Genomic DNA, 21,125 nt, shown 5'->3' with positions numbered 1-21,125 from the left:
TAGGGTGTCCACAAAAAATCAGCTTCATTGGATCATCCTAACCCTTCCATTTGTGGAGGGAAAAATGGGCAGATTTGTGGAGAAACATTATCTGTCCATTTTTCCTTCCACAAATGGAAGGGTTAGGATGATCCTATGGACCTGATTTTTGGTACACACCCTATCCATGATGGGCCCTTTTAAATGAATGCTTTGGATCCCCCCAAAAAACATGGGCCCACATGAGTTTTTGACGCTCGAGCTCAGATAAGCTATCTGAATCTGAGCTCGAGCTCAGAAACACTATTCTCTCTCTCTCTACAAGGATAATAACATTCAATAGACTCCTACAAGAATTCGCCTGGGATTTAGACATCATCGAGTCAACTTGGGTTAGTTTCTTGGTCAACTCACCAAGTTCTCAAATGACGGTTTATGCTGAAAATTCCTAAAATGCATCATGAATTATATCGTCTATTAAAACATTTTTAAACATGACAAAACGAGGTCTATTTTATCAAGATTTGATCATCATCAAATCTTAATATAAGGTACCAGTCAAACCATATAGAAAAGGGTTTAGGAAAGGATTTTAGATTTTAGATTTTGGGTGAGGTTGAATGGATTTACAAAGGGGATATGGAACTGTGCGGATTTACATAAGGGTTGGGGATGGGGGATTAGGGATTTGGGGTTTTGGATGGAGAATCCAAAATGGAGGGATGGAGGAAAGGCGTAATGGAGATGAGGGTTTGGCTGGAGGGAGGAGCTACATGGTGGGGGGAGGGGGTTACGGCGTTGATATGGGGGGTGAGAGTGAGGTTGCGCAAGAGAGGAGAAAGGCGTTTGGGAGTGAGAGGCGTGGGCTATGTGAGAGAGAGAGGGGGGAGAAATGAGGAACGCTTCTTCCTCTTTCTTTCTTTTTTTTTTCTATTTTTGAGGATCAGATTGGCTCTTATACCATGTTATTCTGAAAGGAAGAGAAGGAGAAGAAGAGAGAGGGAGAAGATGGGGTTTCTTTAGAGATCGCCCATGTAATATATATATATATATATATATATATATATATATATATATATATATATATATAGGGAATTGCTAGAGTCCATCAAAAAAGGGTTCTCATGGCTAGTCTGTCGCACCTCAGACCAGCCACCTCGTTAATGAATATAACAGTTTTTTTCTCCATTCACGAGGTGGCTGGTCCAACGTGCAACAGATCCGCCGCAAAAAGCCTTTTGCGATGGAGCTTAGCAAATTCCATATATATATATATATATATATATATATATATATATATATATATATATATTGGAAAATTGTTTGTGAGCTCGAGCTCATTGAGCTCGAGTGCCACAAACACATGGGTCCCACATTTTTTGGGGTGATCCGAAGCATTCATTTGGAATGCCCCATCATAGATAGGGTGTGTACCAAAAATTAGGTCCATAGGATCATCCTTAACCATCCAAAAGGGGGGGGGTGGGGAATGGATAGACACTATTTATCGACAAATATGTCCATTTTTGCCCTCCACTTTTTGAGGTGTTAGGATGATCCAATGGACTTGTTTTTTGGCACACACCCTATCTATGATGGGGACTTGCAAATGAATGGTTCGGATCACCACAAAAAATGTGGGACCCATGTGTTTGGGAACTCAAGCTCATATAAGCTTATATGAGCTAGAGCTCATATATATATATATATATATATATATAGAGAGAGAGAGAGAGAGAGAGAGAGGAAAAGGATTGTACGCTCGAGTGTACCTAACCTTAGGTACGCTCGAGTGCCAAATCACATGGGTCCCACATTTTTTGTGGTCATCTAAACCATTCATTTGCAAGGCCCCATCATAGATAGGGTGTGTACCAAAAATCAGCTCCATTGAATCATCCTAACCCCTCCAAAACTAGAGGGCAAAATGGGCAGATTTGTGGACAAACAGTGTCTGTCCATTTTTACCTCCACAAATGGATGGGTTAGGATGATCCTATGGAGCTGATATTTGGTACGCACCCTATCTATGATGGGGCCTTGCAAATGAATGATTTAGATGACCACAAAAAATGTGGGACCCATGTGATTTGGCACTCGAGCGTACCTAAGGTTAGGTACACTTGAGCGTACAATCCTTTTCCTCATATATATATATATATATATATATATATACGGTTAACTGTTGGTACTCGGTCGAGTACCTAACCTTATAAACGCAGTCCCTCTAAGTTAACGCAGGAAGAATGGGAACCGTCGATCGGTTCTAATCGCAGCCGTCCAAGGCGAATGTAAATAATACGGAAAAAGTGTTGCGCATTTCTCCCTCTCCCTGTTTCGATTCTCACTGGAGAAACCCTAGATGAGAAAAGCTCAGAAAGAAGAACCAACAGAGGTTCTTCTCCCTCACGCCGCGCGTCTCTCTCTCTCTCCCGACACTCCTTTTTTTCAGGTAACTTATCTTTCTTCTTCTCTATTTTTTTTTCTTCTCTATTTTAATCTATGGTTTCTCTATTTGGGGAAAAATGATTTAACAAAAATCTGGGAATTTTTTGTAACTTTTGTCCCCCCCAACTCAAAACCCTTCGTTGCTCTCATTTTTAGGGTTTGAAAATGGGTTTTAAATTTTTTGGAATTTTTTGTAACTTTTGTCCCCCCACTCAAAACCCCTCGTTGCTCTCATTTTTAGGGTTTGAAAATGGGTTTTAAATTTTTTTAGGGTTTTATTTGCAGTTTTTAAAAACTACAGATTTGCAGGTTTAAATGGCGCAGGTATATACATCCCTTTAAGAACAAGTCCTTATAATCCCCTAAATCTTCAATTTAGGTCGAATTGTTTTTGCTACAAGTTTTCTACTTGACCCTGTTTTTTTTCAAAGATTATGATGACCAATTGCGACTATGAAATCGATTATTAGACTCAAATTTAAACATAATTTTGAGCCAAATAATCGGTTTGACAGTCAGAATCAATTGTTATAATCTGAAAGAAGAATTTGAACTTTTGCTCAAAAGTAAAAAAACACTATTAAATGGTTACTCACACTAAATCCACAAGTGTAGTAGGGCCGGCCTCGGTTGCCATTCACATCTGACTAAGTTATTTTAATAGCCGCTTTTATTCCACATTTACATGGTAGTTCTCCAAGTGAACCGGAATTGCTACGGTTAGAGGAGGCCATTAATCTTCACTTTCTGCACAATATTGAACAAAAAGAATCGCATTACCACAATTATGGCTTTGACTAGCTATTTCTATGCTTTCCAAGATTTTAAATTCAATGGAAAATTACAATATGTTGTTTTAAAGCCCTTTTCGTTTTACTTTTAGTACAAAGAAAACTACTGTTAGGGTTCAATTTTCCAAAAATAAAATAGGACCATAGAACTGTAACCCATATCAACTCAAGGCTATAATGATGATATATGAAATCAGGCTGTAAAAAAAAAATCTTCTAAATAAAAAAAAAGAAGGAGAAATGAGATATTTCCAGAGGGAGGGGGGGAGCATACTCTCGAGTCCCACATCAAAATTTAATTAAATTTGAACATTCAATACCATTTTATGCACGCACCAACTAAATATATGAAGAATGTAAACAGCTCTTTGGAATCGAATTAAATATGTATAATCAACAAAAATACATGAGCTTTCACACATTGAGAAAAGTATTAAAGCAATTTTGGAACCCTAAAATGAGAGCAGAGAGGGGTTTTGAGCAAGGTTACCTGGAACGCGGTACGGGAACGGGTACGGGGTATGATGGTAGTCCGGTACGCGGTACGATGAGGGTATATATATATATATATATATATATATGAGGAAAGTGTCTCTAGTCTCTCCCCTAGATAAGCTTATCTACTCCTCCCTTTAAAAAAACACAGTGGGCCCACGCTGTTTGGATGATCCAAAGCATTCATTTGATAGGTTCTAACATAGATAGGGTGTGCCAAAAAAATCAGCACCAAAGGGTCATCCTAGAACCTCGTTTTGTGGGGCCTTGTGGTACCCATTTTGGACACATATAAACGTCCACGTTTATATGCGTCCATTTTGGACACGGTGTGCCCAACAAAATGAAGTTCTAGGATGACCCTTTGGTGCTGATTTTTTGGGCACACCCTATCTATGTTAGGACCTATCAAATGAATGCTTTGGATCATCCAAACAGCGTGGGCCTACTGTGTTTTTTTAAAGGGAGGAGTAGATAAGCTTATCTAGGGGAGAGACTAGAGACACTTTCCTCTATATATATATATATATATATATATATATATATATGAGAAAATGGTTTCTACACACATGTGTAGATAAGTTATCTACACACTAGCTTAAAATACAATGGAGGGCATATTGTTTGGGTGATCCAAACCATTCATTTGTTTGGCCCTCAATGGAGGGCATATATATATATATATATATATATATATATATATATATATAGGAGAAGAGAAAAGAAGAGAATTTTTTGAATTTTTGGAAAATTCTATAAGAATTACACATCACTTTTTTGACTTTTTTTAACAAATGCACCCATTCAACTCACATATTTTCAATCCTACCCCCTCCTTTATGCTTTTTAACAAATGCACCCATTAAAGCCACATAATTTCAATCTTACCCCCCTCCTTTATGGTTTTTTAATAAAAAATCTATAGGGTGATCTTAACCGTCCGATTTAAGAGGAATTATGGAAACCTCTATAGATTGGAGGGCTAGGATCAGCCTATGGAAATGATTTTTGGGGCACAACCTATTTATGTTGTGTTCCATCACATGGACAGTTTGGATCAACCTATGACGTGGTCCGTACAGTTCTTTGTCGGCTCGTGCATCGCACGTGGTTTTTTACTAGTATATATATATATATATATATATATATATAATTTCATATATTTTTTCAAGAATGTCATTCCATAGTACACACTACACACATTTAATACACAAAATATAAAAACCTCGTGTATGTCATACATATTTTTTCAAAAAGAAAGTTCCCGTTGGAATATATGAATATCCTTCCATAGTCCATACTACATCCATTTAAAAAAAAATAAAAAAACCTCATGTATGCCCTACATATTTTTTTCAAATAAAGCTCTAGTTCCAATTCAATCCAAAATATATAAACTTTGTAGCTCTCTCCATCTCTCTTCTAGTCTATATGCATCTCTCTCTCTTTCTCTCCCGCGGGTCGCCGCGGTTCGTCATTTTTGGGAATCCGGGTCGTTAGTGAACCACGTTTCTGATCGTGCGACCCCGGATCGCGGATCGGAGGGCGGATGGTGAATCCGGTAACTATGGTTTTGAGTGGGTTCAGATACCGTACATTTTGGAACCCTAAAAATGAGAGTAGAGAGAGGTTTTGAGTGGGAGTAGATAACTTACAAAAAAATCCCACATTTTTGTTAAATCATTTTCGAACCCTAGAAGAAATCACAGCTTAGAAGAAAAAAAATAGAGAAGAAGAAACCATAGCTTAAAATAGAGAAGAAGAAAGAGCAATTACCTGAAAATAGAGAAACCATAATTCCCAGATTTTTGTTAAATCATTTTCCCCAAATAGAGAAACCATGGATTAAAATAGAGAAGAAGAAAAAAAATAGAGAAGAAGAAAGATAAGTTACCTGAAAAAAAAGAGTGTTGGGAGAGAGAGAGAGACGCACGGCGTGAGGGATAAGAACCTCTGTTGGTTCTTCTTTCTCAGCTTTTCTCATCTAGGGTTTCTCCAGCGAGAATCGAAACAGGGAGAAGGAGAAATGCGCAACACTTTTTCCGTATTATTTACATTCGCCTTGGACGGCTGCGATTAGAACCGATCGACGGTTCCCATTCTTCCTGCGTTAACTTAGATTGACTGCGTTTATAAGGTTAGCTACTCGACCGAGTACCAACACTTAACCGAGCAACCCACTAAATACACCATCTCCCATAGTTGTTTGACTCATCCAACCCATTCATTCTATAGGTTATGATTATGATTTCTGGTTATAGTTAGGATTATAGGTTATGGTTAGGGTTATGATTTGTGGAGGTTTAAAATGGATGGTTAGAAAATGGGCTTCTATAGATCGAATGGTTAGGATTATGGTATTGAGATGGTTTCTTAGGAACACCCTATCTATGTGAGGTCTTATAGAATGAATGGGTTGGATGAGTCAAACAACATGGAGATGGTGTATTTATAGTGGCTTGCTGAGGCTAAGCTATAGCTCAGAAACCTCGCCCCCTATATATATATATATATATATATATATATATATATATATATATATATATATAGGAAAAGGTTTCTGAGCTCGAGCTCAGAAACCCACCATTTCCATGTTGTTTCAGTCATCCAACCCATTCATTCTATTGGTTATAGTTAGGATTATGGTTATGGTTATGGTTAGGATTATGGGTTATGGTTAGGGTTATGATTTGTGAAGGTTCAAAATGGATGGCTAGAAATTAGGCTCCTATAGATCGAATGGTTAGGATTATGGTATGGAGATGGTTTGTTAGGAACACCCTATCTATGTGAGGTTCTATAGAATGAATGGGTTGGATGAGTCAAACAACTATGGGAGACGGTGTATTATGAGCTCTAGCTCAGGCTGAGCTAGAGCTCAGAAACCTCGCCTATATATATATATATATAAGGTTTCTGAGGTATCTCTCACCCTGAGCAACCCACTAAATAGTTGTTTGACTCATCCAACCCATTCATTCTATATGTTATGGTTAGGATTATAGGTTATGCTTTGTGGAGGTTTTGAAATGGATGGCTAGAAATTAGGCTCCTATAGAATGAATGGTTAGGATTATGGTATGGAGATGGTTTCTTAGGAACACCCTATCTATGTGGTCCTATAGAATGAATGTGTTGGATACACACATACACACACAACTTAGTGTTACATGTACAAGGACTATAATACATTAATACCATTCAACAAACTCCTACAAAAATTCACCTGGGATTTAGACATCATCGAGTCAGCTTGGGTTAGTTTCTTGGTCAACTCACCAAGTTCTCAAACGACGGTTTATGCCGAGAATTCCTAAAATTCATCCTAAATTATATCGTCTCTTAAAACATTTTTAAACATCACAAAAAGAGGTCTATTTTATCAAGGTTTGATCATCATCAAATCTTAATATAAGGTACCGGCTAAACATTTTTAAACGTAGTGAAAAGAGATCAATTTTTATCATGGTTTGATCAATGGTTTAGGATTATCTAATACTGACTGGGCCAAATAATGGGCCAGACTAGTGACAGGCCACCAGATCAATGAACCTGGTCACCACAAAGTGCCAGGCTTTTCGTGTGCTAGACTGTGTTGTCAAAGTAATTGAAGCAAAGCTACGTTCTGTGAATTTCCGACCACTGGACTAGATGCCTAGAAGCAAATAGAAGCCTTAGTTTCAGAATCATTAGAGAAGAATAAGTCAAGCTTGGAGTTACGATGGATCAGGGAAATGAATTTTGGCATAGTGGTTTTAGGTTCACTAATGATAAGATAAGAAGCTTCGATGAGTGAGACAAAGGGGCTTTTGAGGCGTGGGCGAACCAAAGACTATGCTGCCCCTGAAATTCCAATAGATAATTGACCACATGGGAACAAATTTGAACAGGGAAAGTAGAAGAGGGCCTAGATATATTTATTTATTCATTTATTTTGAAAATGATAGCCAATTTTATTGAAAGAAAAGACCGAGGTGGTCAAAATACAAAGCGAAAAAGCATAGAGAAGAAAGACATCATACAAAGAGGGCCTAGATATTAAATCTTAAAGGTTTTTTTTTCCTGGAGGAGGACCTTGTTGAGAGGGGAGGGGCAGCTCCTTTTCCTTTATCTTAATTGATTTTATTTTTTTTCAATTTTTACTACTCAAAGGAGGAGGAGAATTAATCAGTACATCAGGGGAGGATTCCGGGTGGGAGATAACAGACCTGGAGTTATTTACCGAGATCAGAGTCCTGAAAATTGTCAGAATTGGTGCACTAGAAGAAGGTTGGAAGGTTCAGACGGAGTTTGGATTTAATGGTTTAACGATTTGGAGAGAGATCATAAAAACGACCATTAGTTTTGAGAATGGTATCTATTTTAGAATGTATAGTGATGAGAAAATCGATTTTGGCAGGATATCTGATGTGGGCACGCTCAATGTGGATTTTCCTTCATTTTTCATAATTGCCCTGGATAAAATGAGCAGTTTGGCAGTCCTTCAGTAGGCGTCACTGATTTGTTGTTTAAACGGCTCAATTTCGTAGACCTTTCTTCGACTTGAAAATTGACTTATATCCATGTTTGTCCACCCTGGATTTTGTGTACTTCAGAGGCAGGGCATTGATAAGAGGATTTGGAAGTGGTCTTTTGAGAGGATGTTCTCAGTTAGGCCTTTTTACTGTAATCAAGTCCCTCAGGAGGAGCTTTCGACTATTCATCATGGTTTCAAAACTCCCCCACGTCATCATGAACTCCCCCAAGTCGACTACCTTTTACCTTGGCTGCATTCTTGTCCGAGTCCGCGTTTTGCCGTACAAAGTCAATCAAAACTCCTTTGACTCTTCAAAGTTATGACTGTGTCAACCAAAGTACTCAGACCGCATTGTTCCGAGTCGACTAGGATTTGTTTTGGCGGCGTTCTCAACCGCATCCAAGTTTTGAATCACTACTCGTAGGACAGGGAATTCCTATGCTCCGCACAGGGTTAATGTTATCTGTTGGTCTGCTTCTTTCGATAAGATCTTTTTGGATAAGATCTTCACTGTGAACCATTTTTTATGCGGTAGTAAGATTATTGTTAATCACTGTACTTTGTGTCTGGCTGATGGCGAGTTTGTTGATTTCATATTTGTGCATTGTGGCTTTATCCGCGAGATTTGGTACCTCATTTTCGGTCTGTTCAAGATGAGTTGGATTCTTCGTTGACATATTGCTGGTCTTTTCTAGTCTTGGGCCTTCACCCCATGGTCTTACAGTGGAAGAATCCTTTGGAGTTTGCTTCTTTCTATTATGCTTGGACTATTATAAAAGGAAAGAAATACAAGAAATTTTTTAAGGAGGTGACATTGGCTTATTCTAGCCCTATTGTTTAGAAGGATTCTAATGAGACTGAGGTTCGAGCATTGCTAAGCAGGATTCATCTATTTGGAGTTAACGGTTGCTTCTCCACCCCTTCATAAAAGTTAACGAAAACTGTAAAAGGGGGGGAAATTAGCCATCGAGGGGGGAATAGCACTGCCCAAAGAAAATACCTATTTAGAATTGGTTTTTTGTTCGCTTTTCATGGTTCCCTCACTCCCACCCTGTCAAGTCTCCATTTCTCGTCCTTGTCTCTCACACGCGGCCACACAAATATTCCATGGAATAATTTTTCAGGGTGGGCAAACATAGCCTTACTGTAAAAAAATGGGTTAGAGAATTTGCCTACTTGGCATAGTTGGCTGCCTGAAAGAAGGTGTGACCCATGAAAAGGGTTTCTTGAAGAAGAATCATAGTGACTGTCAGAGTGGGACGACTCAAGGGCAGAGCTTGGTGGTATGCTACGATCCTAAGTCTTGGGGCTTTATGTATTTGGTGTATTGGTTAGGTAGCTAAGAAAAACTAGCAATCGAAGGAGACTACGCGGATTTTAGAATCTTGGATTTCCTCAAAATCATGGATGGGAGATAAGAGAATAATGAGACCCTCTGTTTCTCTTCTCTTTAGAATCGTAGATTTTAAGTAAGAAATCCAGGTTTTAGAAATCTCTCCCCCATCCTGAGATTTCTAAAACCTGGAAACATGGGATGATCTCCTACTCTCGTGATGGAAAGAAAGGTTAGAAATTAGAAAACGATAGACGGTCTCCTTCTCTCTTCTCCCATCCAGGATCTTGAGGAAATTCAAGATTCTGAAATCCGCGTACCCAAAAGGCCCCTTAAGGTTTTTATTATCTTGATTGTGGATTTCTTTTTCCCTACAAGGGGCGTTTCCATATCATTTCTCAATTCCAAATGCTCATTTGTAAATTAGCCTTGCGATCATTCATCTTTGCAAGCATGATGTTCACATATGGTGGGTGCCATTTTTCTAGATCGATAAGAGCGCACATTTATGACTAATCTCATTGAGAAGATATTATTGTGACTAAAAGTACAATGGCAAAAATAGTCTACATCCATATCTATAGAGCCAGAGGCAGATACAGAGCTTGCTTCTTCTTCTTCTTCTTCTTCTTCTTCATCCTTATCTTCTTGCTCTAGGAACCAAGTGTTCATTGGTTGCACAACTTAGTAAGTGTAGCCCTTAACAAACATTCCTTTCTTCGACTCCTCGGATTCTCCCTCACCGGTGTACTTCCCAAGCTGTGCGACCGAGTTGGCCTTGGCTCGGATCAACAGAGCCTCTTGAGCCGCCTTCACATTCTCCGGCCGTCCTCCCCATGTCTTCAAGCATGTGTTTTGAAGGGCTCTCGCGTACGAAAATGATACATGCCAGGGGTTTGGAGCTTGGTTCATGGCGTTCAAGTTTAAGGTCGCTTCCACTTCCGATTGCCCACCAGACAGAAACTGTTTAAATACATAATAAGGCGAAGAAGTCGGTGAGTAAAAAACTTATTAAGACCAAGATATTTTCTTTCAAGATTTCATTTGATCTATGTGGTAATAAGTTAGGTAATTGCTCGTTTGGATTTTCAAATATTTTTGAATGGTAAAGAATTTCATTAAAAAGAAGAAAAAGGAACAAGAGGACTGAGATGGTCAGAACAATAACGGAAAGAAAAGAAATCATAAAGGAGTATAACACTAAGCCCCTCGAGGAGGAAGAAAATCAAAGAACTCTAGTTTACACTCATTTGTGAGGGATAAAATCCGTTGCTAAAAGGGGAAAAAAATCATCGCTATTATGGAAACTTGGCCTTGCCAATATTAATCATTGACTTGGTTTACAATCGAAAGACTTAATCAAACACTTGAAAATTTTGGTGGAATCAGTAAAAGTTCAAACCAATTGATGAAAAACTTATCGAGAGGTGTCCGGATCGGTATTTTCGAATCTCGAATACCCGAACTAATTCACACGTTGTGTTACATTACATTCTGACACATGATACTGATTCAATGACGTATCAATTGGACCTAGGAATGAATCAAGAGAATCTTCTTAAATCCAAATCATTCTCTTTCGTGGGATTCGGATCATTGACTCAACCGAGTTGACTCGTCCCATTCCCGAGTCCAAGTTCATAAACAATGTTTCCTATAAGAAGAGAAAGTAGAGAGGAGAATTCGCAGCAAAATTACCATGATTCCAGGAACAGATGGTGGAATTCTACGGCGAAGAAGCTTGAGGGTGTAGTCAGCGACCTTTTCGGGTGTGGCCCTCTCCTTGCACTCAGCTCCCGGTGTAACCATGCTAGGCTTGAGGAGGATCCCTTCAAACATCACATTGTTTTCTGCAAGGTAGTAGAAAACCTCTGCCCACACCTTTTGGGCCACCTCAAAGGTCCTATCAATTCCATGTTCACCGTCAAGCATGATCTCGGGCTCAACAATCGGAACCAGGCCATTATCCTGCAATAATTATATGATCGTACATTAATGGAAGGAAGATATGTTTTATTAACAGTAATTAGTAGGATATGTTTCACAACATGAAAAAAATTTCCATACAATATTTGTCTGTCCAATTGTAAATAGAGGGTCCGACCAGGGAGGGGAGAGACTTGAGGAGGCAGGATTTAGCAAGGACATGTTTGGCAACCATGAAAATTTATTCTATAGAATAGTTGTCGAGCCAGTTATAAATAGAGGGTCCAACGAGGGAGGGGAGACTTGAGAGCGCACGAGTGGAGAGAGCATGAAAGAGGACAAGCAATCCCTACAAACAGTGAAAATAAATACGCTACTTCAAATTGAGTTTTTATCCTGTTTTTCATTGGCTTTTCAGTGCTCCCCTCACTCTGACCCTATCAAGTCTCTCCCTCTCGGCCCATCATTCACAACTCGCCCCACTAATATTCCATGGAATATTTTTCATTGTTGCCAAAAATCCCCTAACTGTGTGCTTACTTGTGAGATGGAAGCATAGCGAGCGAGACCCCACGCAGCTTCCTTCACTGCGAGGGCGGATGGTCCATTCGGAATGCTTATGACAGTTCGCCTGTAATGGGAAACAATTTTAAGTCTCAAATCCAATACATTAATTCTTCTTAGTTCATTGGTCAGAGAGTATACCATTTAGCGAAGCGGGCGCCCTGTTGATAGTAGGCGGCAGAGCGGGACGCAAGGCCATCAAGGCCTTGGCACCACGACTCATCATTCGAACCAACCAAAGGCACTAGACCCTGCAACAAATTTTTGTACATAGTATATAATCATCAAACCAAGTAGAAGAGCAGAAGAAAAAGGAAGTCCCCTTATGGCTTAAAAGAGTTTAGAATAATAGGAACAATATGAAGAGAAACCCTTAATGTAGTGTCTTTGCATCCTATTTATAGACTTTTACTTGAAAGACATGAAATACATGTGCAAAACTACCTATGCCAAACTAACAGAACTACCAATATTTGAAATTCAAAATATAACTAAAATAATTACTAAGTTGCCTAATCTACAACTCTAATGATCCAACGGTTAGTTCTTTCTTCTGATGCATTACCTTGTCAACCTTGATCCCTGGCACTATATTTTGCTCAACGAGAACATCGACTATCTTCTTGCCATCAACGGTGGATTGGTAGAGCGTTTCTTCGAACAAGATGGCCCCTGAAATGTAGTTGCCGAGGCCGGGCACACTGACTAGGAGGGTGCGGTAAGCCTGTCGGTTGGCCTCAGTGTTCTCAAGGTCAATAGAGGCAAGCCGCTTGCCGCATGTTGCATTCGATTCGTCCATGGCCAGGATGCCACGACCCGGAGAAGCAACAGTTTTCTGTTTATAGAAAGAAAGATGGATAAGGGGGTGTCAAGAAGATAAGTTTAGGCCCTGTTTGTTTTGGATTTTGAGAATCGATTTTGGGGCCAAAACTGATTATTGGACTCAAAATCTCTCAAAATCCAAAACAAGGGCTTAGTTCATTGGAAAAAGTTCAGGTTTAGAGCATAGCAATTAATCTGCATAAGCACATCATAAGATATTTCACTAAGTACATGTTTTTTTGGGATTTAAGTACCGATTGTGAGTCCAAAACTGAATATTGGACTCAAAATTCAGCCCTGTTCGTTTGAGATTATGGCAACCGATTGTATCCCAAAATCAGTTTTGGACTCACAATCGGTTCTCAAAATCCAAACATGGCCTAATAATGTTTAGAAACCTCCCCTGGTTGAGTGAAAACTCTGCCGAGTCAGCTCAATATGAAATTAATAATGAAACTTATAGATGCAAGGGCCCTTGAATAGATCCACTTCATTTTAAAGTCGGTTGAGAAACTGAATTCGGTTGCACGTAATGACATGATCTATTCATCTTTAGCCCTTGCATAAAGAGGACCCTTGCATCTATCATTCCTCAAAGAGATATAAGAGATATACACAGTATACGTAAATACTTAAAATAGAGGATTTAGTCACTGGAAATTATATTGGCCCCTTTTTCTTACTTCGGACATCCCCTCTAGTGCAGAAGAGTTGTCATAAATACACTAGAAGGGGCCAATATACAACTTCCCTTAGTCGATCACTTAAGAAAGGATAGAAGCTTACCGCAGTCTTGATGAGCTCATCGGAGTAAGGTCCGGCACGAACGGTGAGAGTAGAGGGAGCAGTGTGGGAAGAACGGAAGGACATGGCCGAAGCAAGGCGATTGGATTGCCCCTTCACCCATTCGGATTTGTCTAGAACGGGAGACGACTTAAGGAGAGATGCCGACGCCATGTTTTCCGTTCACCGGAATCGTCGGTCGGCCGGCCGGAATCCTCAAACACTCCCTCTCTAACTTAGTTCACAACTTATGGTTGTACTCCTTATACACTCTTATTTATAAACTCGCATGGTAACTTAGAGATGTCCCGTTTGAGGCTGAAATGTGCTGGCCAATGGATGGTTGCCATGTGGCAGCTGGGGGGGGGGGTGGGGGTGGGTGCTGGAAGAACAACTATCCACCGTAGATTTTATATATAAAAAAATGACTTAAAATGAGAAGATTTTAGAGGAAATGTGAGGTTGTGAAATTTTTGTTGTTTTACTTTTCTTTTTTTATTTCTGTCTCTGTGATTTTGTTATGGTGATGTGATTAGAATCGAGGTGATAACGGAGGAGGGTTTGCCATGTCAACCAATCCATGTGAGCATTGATAGCATGCCACGTGGCATTTGGGTGTTTGGAGGAAGAGCTGTCCAAGCCACTAATTCTTGTGGTGGACTCGTGTTGGGAAACCTGAAATGGGTCCCACATGTTTGTTTTGGTTCTGTGTGGGACCCGCTAGATGAGGTGGCTTCCAACGTTTATAAATGTATGGTTGCTGCAATGAGAAGGGTATTTAGGCCATGGTAGTTGTTGAGTGACTATTTTGCATTTGCTCTGCCTTTTGCAATCAACATGAAATCTTTCTTTCAAAATTTGAACTTGAGCCTTTTGCTGTCAACATGTGATCTTTCTTTCAAATTTTGAACCATGAGATTTTTGCAATCAACATGTGATCTTTCTTTTAAATTTGAACTTGAGCCTTTTGCTGTCAACATGTGATCTTTCTTTCAAATTTTGAACCATGAGCTTTTTGCAATCAACATGTGATCTTTCTTTTAAATTTGAACTTGAGCCATTTTCATTTAACATATGATCTTTCTTTCAAATTTGAACTTGAGCCTTTTGCAATCAACATGTGATCTTTCTTTTAAATTTTGAATTTGAGGGCGTAAACACTTTCCAAACTTTTCAATAAAATTCCTACAATCCAAACAGGGCAAGGGCAATGGTTGGCAATCCTTTGAACCTTCGACTATGGACGACTCAAGAAAAGGCTTTGGCAATTTCTTCCAAACCATGACACTTAGTGTTAGGGGTAAAATCGGTATATCCGGCACCGAACCTCAAACCCCTTCTCCATTACTCAACTGAGTCGACACAGTCCCCGCAGCAACACTCGGTAACGAACATTGATTGAACCTCCTTGATACTTCTCCCTTGAGCGGTACCGAGCTACCAAGGGAATCACGCACAATCACGGGGATCTCGCCCCCAAACGGAAAATCCGGACGGCCGTTACACGTCAGGCGCGGCTTTTGAATTCAAAACATCCCGCCTAAGTCACCATCCGCGATCCTCGCCCAGAATCATCGGAAATCGTATCTCCACGTGTTTATTCGCCAGCCATCATGCTCCACGTGGGCAAAATCAAAGGCACAATTGATATCTCCAAGATCGTGGATCACCACCCCTATAAATAGGGGGCTACGCACTCGAGCAAAGGGATTGGACTCTCCCTCTCTTCTGAACTGGTCTGGTAACTTGACTTAGCCCTCTCCCATTCCCCGTCCATGATCTGTGATTGCCCGTCTCTGACTTGAGTGTCGAAGTGGCCGTCCGGAGCCACAACTCCTGGTCCACCGACGCTTTTTCTGTGAGCGCAGGATTACAGGTTCTACGAAGCTAGTTCGTGTAGTCAGATTTTGGGCGACATTAGATTGGCGTCATCCATGGGACCGACTATGCCAAAGTCGAAAGCTACCTCCCAACTCAACGGTGGAATGGTTACGAGAAGCCAAGCAAGCCAACGAGACCACGAACCAATAGAGGAGATGGAAGAGATGATTACCTCCGGCGACACTCCGGTGACAATGACCGCCTTCAATCAACTCACACAGCAACTTGGAAGTGTTGCGGTCACCCTCCAGCAAGTGCTCCAAAGGATCCCCCTCCAACTGGCGGCACCACCTCCGCCCGTGAATACGACGGTCGGAGGACTTCGTCTCGTCGAGATTCCAGAAGAGCAAGGATCCTCAGAGGAGCGAAACCCTCGGAGTCAAAGACCCCATCAACGTCAACAAGGGTCTGCTTCCATCACCAGCCCACCACCCGACCATCGTTGTGATGTTCGGCATCGAAGGGGTGACAACTCAATGATGGAACCGGCGAACCTTGCCCACCGAAATGAGAATCAAATACCTCCGCAAATAAGAAGCCCAACGAAAAATATCCAAACAGAAGAAAGCCCCGTCATCATGGCTGAACTCCAGCGTCAGATAAGAGAACTTCAACAGCAAATGAAGACACCGTGTGATCCGGACTTCCTGGCGGAATGGGATAGCGAGATCGCTTCCCCGTTCACTCCGAGAATCGCCAATGCCTTCGTCGCCACAAATTCGGACATGCCTCGGTTGGATCTCTATGATGGGTCATTAGATCCTCTTGAGTTTCTCCGAACCTACCGCCGCACGATGATAATCAGAAACGCTTCTGATGCGACGATGTGCAAAGCCTTTTCCGCCTACCTGAATAAAGACGCTAGCAATTGGTTCAGTCGATTGCGGCCCAACTCCATCGAGTCATTCCATAAACTTGGAAAGGAGTTTGTCGCTTACTTCATTAACAGTTGGCCCCGAAAGAAACCGGCCGACGCTCTCTTGGCCCTGCGGCAAGGAAAGGACGAAACGTTACGGAAGTTCATCGGTCAGTTCCGAGTGGAACTCCACCACTAAACTTTGATATGGTTCGCGCCGCACTCCGTCATGCCATCAGAGATAGAGACATGAAGGTCGCCTTGAATGTAAATCCCCCTCGTGACCTCCGCGAACTCATGGCTACTGCGGACAGATACATCAACAATGAGGAATCATTCGCCATGGAAAGGGAGTTGGAGAACACTCGAGGAACTGAGAAGCTAAGAGACGACTCTAGGGCGCTACCGAATCAAAAGCATGTGAGGAATAACGATCGATAGAGTCGTCGTGCCCCGAATCCCCAATTTGACAGGGTCAACTACACTCCACTGAACAACACCATCTCAAACATCATGTACGAAATCTGTGATAGAGAACCCGTACGATGGCCTGAAAAGATGAGAAATGCGGGGAAAGGCAAAAGCTCTAACAAATATCGTCGTTTCCACCATGATCATGGGCACACCACCGACAATTGCTATCATCTGAAGAATGAAATTGAAAGGCTTGCAGGACGAGGAAGGATTGACCGTTACCTTCAAAATCCCCCAAGGAACCAGCCATGCCCCCAATCCGAAGTTCACCGACCGAATGAACATCATCGCTCACCAAACCACAAAGTTGAAAGTAGTCGGCAAAGAGCCTCGAACCAGGAGGAGGCGCCAACAGACGAAGGGCGCGCTCTTTATGCGGGACAGGTCTACTCCATAGAAAACCCCCCTAAGAAGGTAAGAGCTGACCCAAGCACCAGTGTGCCTATCACCTTCACCGAAGCAGACTATGGAAAGATAGATCGACAGCACGAAGACGCTGTGGTAGTCTGACTCAACATCGCCAACTATAATATGGGGTGAATCTTGATAGACACTGGGAGCTCGGTCAATGTTCTCTATCAAAATGCCTTCGCCGAAATGGATATTAGCAGTGATAGGCTGGAACCCGTTGACTGGTCCATCTTCGGATTCTCCGGAGGAGAAGTCAAAGTGCGAGGGAAAATCAAACTCCCCGTAACGTTTGGCACTCACCCAAACCAACGCACCATCATGCAAACTTTTGTGATAGTCCGTGTATCTTCCACTTACAATGGAATCATCGGAAGGCCAGTGCTGAATGAACTGGGGGCAGTAGTTTCCACTGCCCACTTGAAAATGAAGTTTCCCACCAAACTCAGTGTGGGAGAGGTTATCAGCGACCAAGAGAAGGCCCGCGAGTGCTACGCCGCCCTGTTGAAAAAGAAAAATCCGCCAAAGAAACCTTCTCCATAGGCGGTACCGACCCTCGAGTTGAGGTAAAGCATGGCGAACCGGTTGAAGAACTCACGAAAATTCGCATGTTCTCTAGTACCGAAGAACAAACCGTCCAAATAGGTTCTCTCCTGTCAGGTAAGCTTATAACCAACATTGTCAATTTCTTAAAGATTAACTTGGATGTCTTCGCCTGGTCCGTCTCCGATATGCAGGGAATCTCGTCCGATGTTGCTGTCCACAAACTGAATGTGGATCCAAACTCCAAACCTGTGAAGCAAAAGAAACGCAACTTTGCCGCCGAAAGACAAAAGCACATCAAGGAAGAAGTAGATAAGCTCTTTGATGCCAAATTCATCAGAGAGATTCGCTACCCGGAGTGGCACGCCAACGTTGTGATGGTCAAGAAATCCAACGGTAAATGGTGAATCTGCATTGATTTCACGGACCTCAACAAAGCATGCCCCAAGGATTGTTATCCGCTACCGAGGATCGATCACCTCATCGACGCCACCGCCGGGCATGAGATGTTAAGCTTCATGGATGCCTTCTCCGGATACAACCAGATTCAGATGTACGGCCTCGATATTCCAAGAACTTCCTTCGTCTCCGATCAAGGATTGTTTTGTTATGAAGTTATGCCATTTGGCCTCAAAAAACGCTGGTGCCACGTACCAACGTCTCGTCAATAAGATTTTCGCCGAACAAATTGGGAAGAACATAGAAGTATATGTGGACGACATGATTGTCAAAAGCCTCGAAGCATAGAACCACATCGCCGACCTCGAAGAAGCTTTTGCTGTACTCCGGCGGAACCGAATGAAACTGAACCCAGTCAAGTGTGCTTTTGGTGTTACCTCCGGGAAATTCCTAGGCTTCATGGTGAGCCAACGACGAATCGAAGCCAATCCCGAAAAGATAAAAGCACTATTAGAGATGACGGCACCAAAGGAAGCCAAAGATGTACAAAGACTCACCGGTAGGATCGTAGCCCTCAGCAGGTTCATGTCAAAATCTGTCGAAAGGTGCCTGCCCTTCTTTAGAACTCTCTGAAGCATGAAAGACTTTTGATGGACGGAAGAATGTCAGACGGCCTTCGACCAGCTGAAGTTATATCTCTGAGAGCTTCCCTTGCTCTCAAAGCCGGTATTGGGGGACGACTTGTACCTTTACCTAGCCGTGGGGCCTGCCGCGGTAAGCTCCGTACTCGTTCGGCAGGAAGGGAAAGCGGAGCAACCTATCTATTACGTTAGTAGAGTACTCCATGACGCCGAGACTCGATACCAGGAGATTGAAAATTTTGCATCCGCTGTCATCATCTCTGGGAGGAAACTTCGTCCATATTTTCAAGCTCATCATGTCACCATACTCACCGACCAACCTCTCCGGAAGATATTGTAGAAGCCCGAAACTTCAGGATGTCTAATTAATTGGCGGTTGAATTGGGCGAATTCAACATCCAAATAAAGCCCCGTCCAGTGATCAAATCCCAGGTGCTTGCGGATTTTATTGTGGAACGCACGGTACCGATAGAGGAACCCGAAGATCCAAGCATCCCAACCGAAGAGTCGACTCTCGGCCAGCAGAATCAAACTCCACTATGGATGTTGTACGTGGATGGTTCCTCCAATGCTGAGGGTAGAGGTGCCGGTCTAGTCATAACAGGACCAGATAATTTTATTGCTGGGTACGCCTTGCGCCTTGATTTCAAAGCTTCTAACAACGAGGCAGAATACGAAGCCTTGATCGCGGGAATTGCTCTCGCCGCCGAATTACTAGTTGTTCATATCAGAGCCCACAGTGATTCCCAATTGGTAGTCAGCCAAGTAAATGGCTTCAGCGAGGCTAAAAAAGAGCGAATGATCAAATATCTGAAGAAGGTGAGGAATGAAATCTCCATCTTCGAAGAATTCCAAATAGTACAAATCCCTCGAACCTTAAATACCCGTGCCGACGCTCTCTCCAAAATGGCCACATCTGGGAGGTTTGAGCCAGGAAACATCTACACTGAGATCCTCCCCCAGCCCAGCATTGAAAAAGAAGAAGTCCTGCAAATCAACGAGGAACCTAGCTGAATGCATCCTATAGTACAATACTTGAAAGATGGTGTCACACCCTCGGATAGAAAAGAAGCTCTCCGCCTGGTCGCCAAGGCCGCCCATTACATCCTCGACGGACAGGGGTTGTACAAGCGATCCTTTTCATGGCCTTTGTTGAAATGTCTCTGACCCTCCGCCGTGGAACTCGCCATGAGGGAAGTCCATGAAGGAATCTGTGGCGATCACTCGGGCGGGAAAGTATTGGCTCATAAGATCCTTCACCGAGGTTTTTTCTGGCCTACTCTCCAGCAAGACACATCTGATTTCGTCAGAAAATGCGAGCAATGCCAGAAGTTCGCTACCGTACCTCGTCTCCCTGCAGTTCCATACAAACTCATCTCCAACCCTGTCCCGTTCGCTATGTGGGGAATGGATTTTTTAGGGCCCTTCCCTAACTCGATTAAGGGACACCGAATGATGTACGTCGCCATCGACCACTTCACCAAATGGGTCGAGGCCAAGGTGGTGAAGAAGATTACTTCCAGAGACACGGAAAATTTCTTCTATCAGGACATCATTTGCAGGTTCGGTATTCCACGGACTCTTGTGACCGACAACAGGAGCCAATTTGCGAGCCGAAGGTTCAAAGATTTTTGTGGAAAACTTGGTATCAACCAACTATTCACTTCAGTCGGTCATCCATAGGCTAACAGACAAGTGGAAGTGACCAATCGAACTCTCTTACAGGGGTTGAAGAAACGCGCAGAAAATGCTCGAGGATTATGGGCCGACAAATTACCGAGTCTCCTCTGGGCCTACCGAACTACCCCTAGAACCGCAATCGGAGAATCACCATTCAGCCTCGCCTTTGGAAAAGATGCAGTCATACCCGTTGAAATTGGAGGCCACTCTCCGAGGCTTGAAGCGTACGGTGAAAGGGCCAATCCCAACCACCTCAGAAGCAGTCTCGACCTTATAGAAGAAACTAGAGAAAAAGCCAGAGTCAGGATGGCCACGTATTAACATAGAGTCGCCCGATACTACAACTCCAGGATGAAGGAGAGAGCAATAAGGATGGGCGACTTGGTGTTACGACGATCCGAAGTCTCCGACCCTCGCAACTTGGGAAAGTTGGCTCCCACTTGGGAAGGACCCTACCGCGTCTCACGCACTCTCCAGCCAGGATTGTACCAATTGGAAGACTTAGAGGGCAACCTCATTCCCCGCACTTGGCACATTTCGAATCTGAAGAAATTTTACCAAAAGGCAAGAGTGTAATTCGTTTTGA

General features: G+C 42.3%; 2 protein-coding genes across 2 annotated transcripts; one reads left to right on the top strand and one right to left on the bottom strand.

Moving 5' to 3' along the window:
* Window positions 1-10,057: 10,057 nt before the first annotated feature.
* Window positions 10,058-13,923, bottom strand: LOC143855167 (fructose-bisphosphate aldolase 1, chloroplastic). Its single transcript, XM_077365384.1, has 6 exons — window positions 13,661-13,923; window positions 12,618-12,887; window positions 12,194-12,303; window positions 12,029-12,119; window positions 11,261-11,530; window positions 10,058-10,525 (listed from the first exon to the last, which is right to left on the bottom strand). Exons 1-6 carry the CDS (start codon window positions 13,829-13,831, stop codon window positions 10,247-10,249), a joined length of 1,191 nt encoding a protein of 396 aa, XP_077221499.1. The 5' UTR covers window positions 13,832-13,923; the 3' UTR covers window positions 10,058-10,246.
* A 4,957-nt stretch (window positions 13,924-18,880) lies between these two features.
* LOC143853884 (uncharacterized) lies at window positions 18,881-19,873 on the top strand. Its single transcript, XM_077363584.1, has 2 exons — window positions 18,881-18,992; window positions 19,278-19,873. Exons 1-2 carry the CDS (start codon window positions 18,881-18,883, stop codon window positions 19,871-19,873), a joined length of 708 nt encoding a protein of 235 aa, XP_077219699.1.
* The last annotated feature ends 1,252 nt before the right edge of the window (window positions 19,874-21,125 follow it).

This window comes from Tasmannia lanceolata, unplaced genomic scaffold, assembly GCF_043159265.1.
Source record: "Tasmannia lanceolata isolate RefF3 unplaced genomic scaffold, GAP_Taslan_0.1 ptg000020l, whole genome shotgun sequence".
NCBI classification, from domain to species: Eukaryota; Viridiplantae; Streptophyta; class Magnoliopsida; order Canellales; family Winteraceae; genus Tasmannia; species Tasmannia lanceolata.
The sequence above is the reverse complement of the archived record's forward strand: the minus strand, read 5'-3'. Positions and strand labels throughout refer to the sequence as shown.

Excerpts from the sequence above, each read along its gene's own strand:
- LOC143855167 (XM_077365384.1), bottom strand. The coding sequence starts at position 13,831 with ATGGCGTCGGCATCTCTCCTTAAGTCGTCTCCCGTTCTAGACAAATCC. Across the intron at positions 12,304-12,617 it reads CAGGGATCAAGGTTGACAAG|GGTCTAGTGCCTTTGGTTGG; the intron begins GTAATGCATCAG and ends AATTTGTTGCAG. Across the intron at positions 11,531-12,028 it reads GCTATGCTTCCATCTCACAA|GATAATGGCCTGGTTCCGAT; the intron begins GTAAGCACACAG and ends TAATTATTGCAG.
- LOC143853884 (XM_077363584.1), top strand. The coding sequence starts at position 18,881 with ATGTCAGACGGCCTTCGACCAGCTGAAGTTATATCTCTGAGAGCTTCC. Across the intron at positions 18,993-19,277 it reads TAGCCGTGGGGCCTGCCGCG|TGATCAAATCCCAGGTGCTT; the intron begins GTAAGCTCCGTA and ends AGCCCCGTCCAG.